This window comes from Varroa jacobsoni, unplaced genomic scaffold (assembly GCF_002532875.2).
Source record: "Varroa jacobsoni isolate VJ856 unplaced genomic scaffold, vjacob_1.0 scaffold_103, whole genome shotgun sequence".
In the NCBI taxonomy this organism is placed as follows: domain Eukaryota; kingdom Metazoa; phylum Arthropoda; class Arachnida; order Mesostigmata; family Varroidae; genus Varroa; species Varroa jacobsoni.
Window position 1 is genome coordinate 26,918 of NW_019213005.1, and position 8,825 is coordinate 35,742.

At 37.8% G+C, this 8,825-nt stretch overlaps 1 protein-coding gene across 2 annotated transcripts; it reads right to left on the minus strand.

The window, feature by feature from the left end:
- Positions 1 to 1,164: 1,164 nt before the first annotated feature.
- LOC111265572 (sperm-associated antigen 7) lies at positions 1,165 to 6,851 on the minus strand. Of its 2 annotated transcripts, none has more exons than XM_022842369.2 (7): positions 6,714 to 6,851; positions 6,359 to 6,461; positions 4,997 to 5,175; positions 4,765 to 4,887; positions 4,082 to 4,178; positions 3,599 to 3,740; positions 1,165 to 3,447 (listed from the first exon to the last, which is right to left on the minus strand). In XM_022842369.2, exons 1-7 carry the CDS (start codon positions 6,737 to 6,739, stop codon positions 3,308 to 3,310), a joined length of 810 nt encoding a protein of 269 aa, XP_022698104.1. In that variant the 5' UTR covers positions 6,740 to 6,851; the 3' UTR covers positions 1,165 to 3,307. The 2 variants fall into 2 exon arrangements, with proteins under 2 accessions (XP_022698104.1, XP_022698112.1); XM_022842377.2 differs by having other exon boundaries at positions 4,997 to 5,153; positions 6,714 to 6,825.
- Positions 6,852 to 8,825: the final 1,974 nt, after the last annotated feature.

The following is an 8,825-nucleotide window of genomic DNA, read 5'->3' on the forward strand; positions in this document are numbered from 1 at the left end:
GTAGTCTCGGCGGAAACAAATCCAGCTGCCGGGGCACATTCAGCGTGCGTAAAATAGGGCTTGCCCGTTTCCAACTCCCCGTTAAACGCCTCAAATTTTCCAAGAAAGAACAAATCACTACAGCTTGTCCTGCGACGGCTGTCTAAATGCTGAGCCGGGGCGAGCAAAATGGGCAGACGACGCACAAAAACATGAACAGTTACTGTCGAATGGCATCAAATTCGCCAATCGTCGCATTTAATCAGCAGCAGCCTACATATACAACACTCTCTCCACAGTCTATACCCACGGCTGCTGAGCTAATTTTTTAAAAAGCGGCCGATAATTTCGAGAAAAGGACACGAATAAAACGCGCGAATATTTAAATTGCTAAGGAGGCAAGGGTCTATTCCGTACCACTGTTACAGTCCAGCGGTGTTTCTTTACTGGTTTAGAATTTTTTTACTCTGTGAAGAAGTTCCAAAAGACACCTTTTTGGTATAACATTCAGGCTTAATGCGTATCTCATTAGATGCATTGTCATGGTCGCCATGAACATGCGGCCACGGCTGATATAAGTTTTAACGTTGGCAAGAAATTACCATGGCCTATGGTTACAGCTTTCAAACAGTACTTAATTGCCGAGAAGAGATGGCTTCCCTTACTGGCTCGTAGGCTTGTTTATTGAAGGTCCAGGGTAGTTCGAAGTGAAGCATAGGAGAGGAATTCAAATTAGTGGGTCATAGTCTGGGCAGAAGCAAATCCTTGTCTTGGTTATTCCCGAATGTTCGCAAAAATATTACACATAAGCAAAAAAATTGACGTTTGCTATTTATCGGACAGGGTCTCTGTCATTGCAATTATTTATATGGAGCATGGTCAAATTCGACTTTCTATCGGTTTCTATATATGACTAACTAAAAGTCAACCATGCTATCTATGAAGTTATCCAAATTTCGCTTTCGTAATTTTTTCTTCCATTGTCATTGCTTTCAGCTCAGTGATCCGATATTCGTCCAAACTCGTAATGCTGGTCTATCAAGCCATCAATATAAAAGATAATTCATTCTTGCTTATTACTTACACTAATGAGTATGAAATAAAGTGTGTAATAGATTGTCGTGCATATGGCAAGTTTCTTAAGCACTTCATCATATTCATTTCGTCTGTCATAACAAAACTGTGTTCGTAGTAACATTTACTTCATTTTCTTTTATTGTATAATATATTATCGTTCTACCTATGCGTACACTTCGGAAAGCAGCGAGCAATTTTTTTTTACAAATCAATAGCAAAGAAGGCTCGTTATTGCCTTGTGCACTGACATAGAGAACTCTATTCCTAGTTTTCTAATCCGCATTAAACAGTTTCGATTCTGGTAAACTCAAAGAAATTTGATGAGGCTTGCAAGACTTTTGAAGATTCGGTGTTACTGAAATGTAATTTCTCTCCAAACTTCTCGAACTGTCCATTGTGTACGGGAAAGCATGTACGTTCCAATCAGAATTTTAACGCTAATAACAGAGCCTCTCGTTTGTTTGTAACTTATGTAATTAATAATTTTAAAGCAATACAAGAATAGTGCTGCACTTCATGAGCTTGAGGGTTACGAAAGTACAGCGATACTGTTTCGTCTACTCTTAAACTGAGTATAGTAGTTACAAGTCATTATGTGTTCTTTGTATTGTTGTTGTCAATTACATTTAGCAAAACAATTTCTAAATACTCGTTGTTCATTTTCTACCGTCGTCAATGGCAGTAATTGGTGTTAATGTACTTGCATTTTTTTCCATATGTTATAAGACTGATTTAACCGCATCGCAAGGAATATTTTCGTCACGTAAAAAATCGTCGTTAACAACGTTGTTCAACGAACGACTTAAGCCGCTTGCACATCCTAACGAGCTCAGTCATGAGGCAGTAGCTTGTAACTAATTATCTAAAGCTCTATACATAAAGCTATGTATCTGCGTATCCCACGAAGTAGAAGTTACAAATAGCTATCAATGAAATTATATTTCACAAAAAGTCCACTAGACGGACAATTTTTATCGTCTCAGATATCAGCAGATCACAGCGCAATATTTACTTGACTTTGCCTCTTTCATAAATATCAATCCGAAACGGAAATTTTGACATTTATTACTCAAAACAGTTTCGTTTTTCTCGCCTAAGAACAAAATAGGGTCTAAGGAATTAATTTACACCAATTATACAAGATAATTATACAGAGAAACAATTTAAAACAAGAAAAAAGAGGATATTAGAAATTAATCCAGTTAATGCCCGATGAGTGCCTATAGCTCACAATTCGCCTTAGCAATGTGGTCGGTATGACCCACAGAGTCTACTCCAAAATCACTAGGCAAATCATATGGCAACTGTCAAGCTTGCAAAGCTTTTAAATCTACATATCTAACAAATTAAACAAACTTCCTTAATAAATATCGCGAACATCTTGGTAGTTCGGGCCTTTTCCTTGCACCATTTTATACAGGGCAGTCACCGTTGTCTTGACTTCTCTCCGTTTTCCTGGGATGAAAGGCTTAGATTTATAGCCGCATATTTTGATATTAAAATAACTCCGCAGCTACGAGTTTTTTCAAACCCTGCAGAGGTAACGATCCCGTATTACAAGTTACCTGGCTCATATTAAAGGTCTATGTATGTTCGTATTTTGCCTACTTCATATTTTTGTCTTTACTCTACGTAAACAAAAGTTGTTCCTGTTTTTTTAAAAGTTTCCCGTTTCTGAAATAGATGATTTCTTCAACAGTCAGCCTCTGTGCTTGCCAACAGATCGGTACGATCGAACACGTTGAAGGACAACTCGACACATAATAGCCCAATATAGGATATATAGCTCGGAAGGATTACAATGGAGTCATTTTGTGCGAATGCAAAACCTATTCATTTACTATGAAGCACCTGTAGAACATTTTGTATGTATCGTTCCTGTATTGTTAAGCTAATCTGAGCATCTCCTTTAGGCGATAAAGACATAAGACTGTCTCAGTTACTAGCTGTTAGATGCGCTGTCCGTCAGCAGACTAGACTACTGATCTTGAACTTTCTTAATGTCTCAAACAATGATTATTACTATCTCTAACGTTCCGGTACCACCTGCGCGTACCGGAGTTTTCTGCAAGTATGGTGGGATAACACTTCCTTATATTAATCAACCCTCGTTCAGGTTCGTTTGTCAAACACTGAGTAGAAACCACTGGAAAACCTGTGAGCTTTTGTAACATCATTGTTCGTGATGGACACGAAAAACAGCTGCTGGTAATAGAGATCGCGATGCAATATGCATATTGCCCAGAGTACCCTAAACAGTGTTTGACTTTTCGTTGTTGTGACCAAACGTTTCTGAAGCTGATGTCCTCTCTTCCAAACGTTTTCGTTTTGCTCGACTATCTGCAAGAACCTGCTCGATTGTGCGTGCGTCACGCTTATTTTCCGAAGGCACTGTAAATCGAATAGAATAGATGAACAAGCAATAAACAACGTGGATCAACGGCGAATTTTTACATGTCACGTATATTTTTACATAGATTATATATGGACAAACTAATAAAATAGCCCTCATAAAGGATCACTCTTTTCCTCATATCCTTACCGAATCCAAACTGTTTGTTAGGCTGTGCTATTCTAGCTGCTTCGAGGCCAGCATCCCTACCGACAAACTTTTCGTATTTCGTTTTGTATTTGTCAGCTGCTTGGCCTTGCGTCTCATTTGACTTTCGCTTCCGCTCTCGCATCTAATGAAATATTATTGGGCACAGAATAAGAGTAATAGTAAAGGCAGCGAATATTAAGAAAATATATAGTAAAAGCTTTATTTTACGTATTTCATCTATGTATTCGCAGCCTAGATTGGCCAAAAATATATTTACGTAAGAAAGTTTTTGTATTATATTGCTGAGTTGAGTATAGATACTGTAGTTAGGCAACTATTATATTCTCTCAAATGAGTATAACCAAAACCAGCAAAACAATTTTCGCGTTATTACGAGGTCTTCTATTCTACATCTATATTTCTTATACGTAAGAAACTGACGAATGGAACCCTTTGGTAGGCGTTCAAAGAAAAGTGGTTTACCTGTCGAAGCCAATCCTCGTGTTCGCGATCTTTCTCAATCTGTTCCCGCAAGGCTCGTTCCTGCTCAGCCTTTAATGGATCCCAAACCTCGCCGCGCCTAAGAAGGCATACAGACACAAGTCAAAGTGGGTAGTACTGATGTAAGTACCATCCTGCAGATGACCTTTTTTTTATTATTTGGACAACTGTTGTGGGAAGTGTCTGTTCAAAACTTTCCTGCTGAATGAGTATACTGAAAGGGCAATAATATGCTGTTATATTGTAGAAAAGAACAGTATAAGCACGCTATTACAGAAAATAGCCAAATGAATTTTTCATAAAATTGGGCTTCAGATATTCTTAATGTACATTGACAAAATTTTCAATTAGTATGCCACCTATGTAAATTTAAAAAACATGAAGGCAAAAGCAATCTCTTTTGGTTAGCTTCCGGCGGCCAGTTTAAAGAATTCCTTGTCCATTGCGAATTCGTGAAGGACAATCAATGGGATACATAAAGAGTGGGTATAACATCATGTGCTACTGCAACGCTAAGCTTCGCCTAACATAAAAATGCCCTCGAGATTGATTTCATACAGTATCTTCTTGCAGAAGTTATTTTGAATCGTCTATCTACGTCCAGCTATCACGAAAGACAGTATGCGTGCAGGCTGTTATAGAAATTGCCAGAAATGTTCACTAACCTTAGGCACGCAAGTTGCTCTTCACACGGGGCATGTTCAGGCTTGAAGACCACTACGTGTCGGTCGATGTCCTCTTCGCCAAAGGAATACGCAGGTATACCTTTCGCCTCGGCAGCATCATGGCTGAAAGAGGAAGCATTAAATACACCCGATTCATAATAGTAATCATGATTCGGCCATTATCCTTATCGCAGCTCTAACTAGAAATTCGACGTCACAGAAAGATACTCACATGATGGCACGGTAGACTTTGGGGACAGGCTTGAATTTGAAGTTCGGGTTTTTGATATCTTTTAAAAATTCATCGAGTACTCCTGATGTTTTCTCTTTAAACCTTTTCAGTTTCAGCTTATGATCTTCCTCAGCTTTCTTGGCCGCCTCGCGTTGTTCTGCAATCGATCGTGTCATCAGCTAAAGTGGCAAGCAAGAGTCAACCTTAAACACACCTCTATCGTAATTTAGAGTAGCTAGCGGATATGCACCTCGTGGCTTTCCAACTTTGTATCTCACTAATATAGGTCTTAACGGATGAATTGCGTAATGAAATCGATATTGTTTATTTTTAAGTACTAAATTTTCATTAAGATGCATATTGAAAAAGATCAATGAAAGGCCGTATGGAAATAAACGCAAGGTTCTAATGATCAGTTAAGAAGATAGTTACGATGCAGTTGTATGATCAATGGGTTATTTCAGAGAGTGCCCATATGGGTTCTATTTTGGGCAACACCTTTTAGAAGTTCCGAAAAGGTTAGACGATGCTATAAACGTGTACCGAACTACGAGGACGGCTAACCTCCCCTTATGTTGATCAGACAGCAAAAACAACGCATTTTATTATGGTAATTAGAATTTCGCTAATACTTTATCTAAAACGGAAATCAATTAGAATCACACAATATTTACGCATATTTATTCGCATCAGTCCCACAATGATATTAATAACTGATATTTCTTTTTTGGTCGCTGGGGTCGCTACACTTTTTTGGCAATAAGCAAAACACTCAACGTTTGTCAATAACTGCTCTTGTAGTTTGTATTCAACGTGCTGAGCGAAAAGTACGTTTGGTTAGAAACGCCGTGTATAAATTCTGGTATCGCAGATATCTACTTGCTTGGGGACGTTTTTTGGTGAGTTATGTTCAAAAATTGGCGGTACATAGCCTTCACACTAGAACGTATATGCATGTATGTCTACTGAGCTTTCCTCATTTCGTAACTATGTTTCCTATGCTTCGTAACTTGTTGAGAAAAAAATGTATATCGATAGTATTTCGCCAAAGTAACTATATGCAAAACATGAATCAAACGAAAAGATTTCTATACTATTCTTAAAAAAATCATGCAAATTAGCAATAAGGTTTTTTTTCTAGTAAAAAAGTGAATCAGCAATTTTCCAAGAAAATTAGCACGACCAGTCGTATAATAAACGAATAGCAACAGGGATACAAATAATTGATTATCGATAATCACAATCATCACTAGAAGACTGGCCGTTCAAATTGCCCTTAGAGTATAATTTCACTACCGGCGTGTGTCATCTTTGCTTCATGAATTGAGTTGAAGAACGTCACGGGCATTATTGAAGGCTTACGTTTGATGAGGTCGCGCTGTTTCTCATCGGCCGGCGATTGTTTAGGTTGCGCTTTCTCCATCGAAGACATGATTGAGCCAAGAAGGTCTGCCATCCTGGGCCACTGTTGTAGAACGAACAGCGGTGAATCGAACAGCAAAAACTATAGTGCACTATTGACCTAATACGAGGTCTCAGCAAACTTTATGCCGAAATCATGTAAAAGTAATAGTCTTTCTAACGAAATTAATGGTATGAAACGGCTGGTAAGTGAGTTCCCTTTTGCGTCCACAACAGAAAGACCCTGGCCCTAAACACTTCAATTACTCTGCAAATGTTTCTTTGGTGGCCCTTGATGGACCCGGGCTTCACTTACCGACAACAATGTCTATATTGCCACATCACCTCAGATAAGCGTAGGTTTCATAGACACTTGAAGCCTGTCTCAGCATCGGCTTTCGAAAAACCACTGCGTTCATCGAATTGATAGCCATAATAGCTGGAAAATAATTTCGAATCTCGATTGGCGCGAATCGAGAGAGTTACACAAACGAGATTAGCACCATGTTTTGATTAATAAACTTGATTTCAACTACTGGCTTAAAAAAGTCGCACAAAATTAATGCTGATAGAGATTAATTAGCAGCGTTGTGATTCGATATGAAATTGCTAAACATAGATTTACTTTCATTATTACATTCTCTGGAAGTCAGTGAAAAAATAAAAAAAAATAGATAAAAAGTTGCCAAGCGGTGGCGTTTCGACTAGTTAGTCATCTACGTGAATACGTTTATATATATCAAGTTTCGTTTTCGCGTCCGTTCATTTGTTTGTCTGGGCTTCTTTGAGTTGAGTTGGGTTAAGCTCATTGCTTCTGGTTTAGAAGTGACATTGAGAAGATTTACAAATTAAATGAAGTTCGTCGAATTAATACTTTTGTTTTCCACAGGGCGGTATATTACTCTTGAGAAATTGATCCCCTTCGCAATTGGGTCAGTAACGTTGAAAATTTCTAAAATTCTCAACTTGTTATTATACTCACTTTTGTTTATTTGTTGTTATTTCATAATCTTCTTTTACTTTTAGCGGTAAATTCGGCTCACAATTAATAAAACGCAAATCGCTTTAGCTGATTTATCTTTACTTTTGGAAGAAGTCTTCTTCCGCTTTTATTCATTTGTGAAACGGCTGATAAGATCTGAATCATCTCAACACATATAGTTCATATTGATTGCATAAAAACCTTTTTCAGGGAAACCTTTTTTCGTAAAATGTAATGTTGATTTGTGTAAATTAAGCCACTTCTTTGTTCCTTAACTATAGAGAATTTGCGAAATATTTTAATGGAAAATGACCTGCTTTTTCGGTTTCTATGTGAAGGATGCAGCGTCGGATTGGGGGTAATTTTCATTGTTTCATGTCCTTACTGTTACTATTAAACTGATAATTGGAGAGAATCGATCAAGTATGTACTACTTCGATTTATACCTTCGAATCCCTTTTTCCGAAAGATGATTTATTTTTTTCACCAAAGAACGTAATGCTACTTTGGATAATGCTCAAAGCGGTTCACGAAATCTAAACTATCTCCACACATACGGCCCATAGATATCGATTGAATGAATATTTTTTCCGGGAGATAGGATTAATTGGTATAGAGAAACGCAACAAATGAGCAAGCGATTAAGATAAAACTTTTCAGTGAAAGATTGGAAATAATTTCATTAATGGGGTCTTGATTTGGTAAGGTCTCAGATACACTCCTTGTGTGCGCAGTCGGAGGTCATTTTTACACGAACAAGAAGATAAAGATTTGCTTGGCTTCATATTGATACTTTTTGAGTAGAGTTCGAAGTGTAGCTCAGTTGTAAGCTTCTGAAAGTAGCTGGATAACGGATTTATTGTCATGTAGTAACAAGATTATTGGAACATTTATTTCACAACAATTACCAACTAGTAGAACAGGATAATAGGATATAATTACTGTGACTGGCTAATCGAGTTGATCCAACGGGAGCTCAGGTAAACTATAATTGTATGGCTGTAAGGGTGTCGAATTGTAGTCGAGCATTATGTCAAATTCTGCTCAACATAAATCATATAAATAGATTAGGAGAAGCCGGCTACGTAGCATTGTATAAGTAGCACTATTTGGATATTCAATGGGGCAACGGGAAGCAGGATCTGTTGTAGGATTTCAGCAGTTTTGCAATGGAATACTGTATACCTGGCATTGAGCAATTGTTTACGTTTATCTATGTGCAACGCAAATCGAATTCATATGAAAACAGGGTTATAAAATAACCGCAAAAGGATAATGGGTTAGACGGAGCAAGGCAATTACAAAGCGGTAACTGTTGGGGTAATTTATGTTCGGCTGGGTGCAATATCAATGACTTACATGGTTGAATTAGCAGCAGACAAGCGTAAGGTGTAGCCTATGGATCCGTATAGTTATATTATATAATGATGGCGTTGTAATTTACCA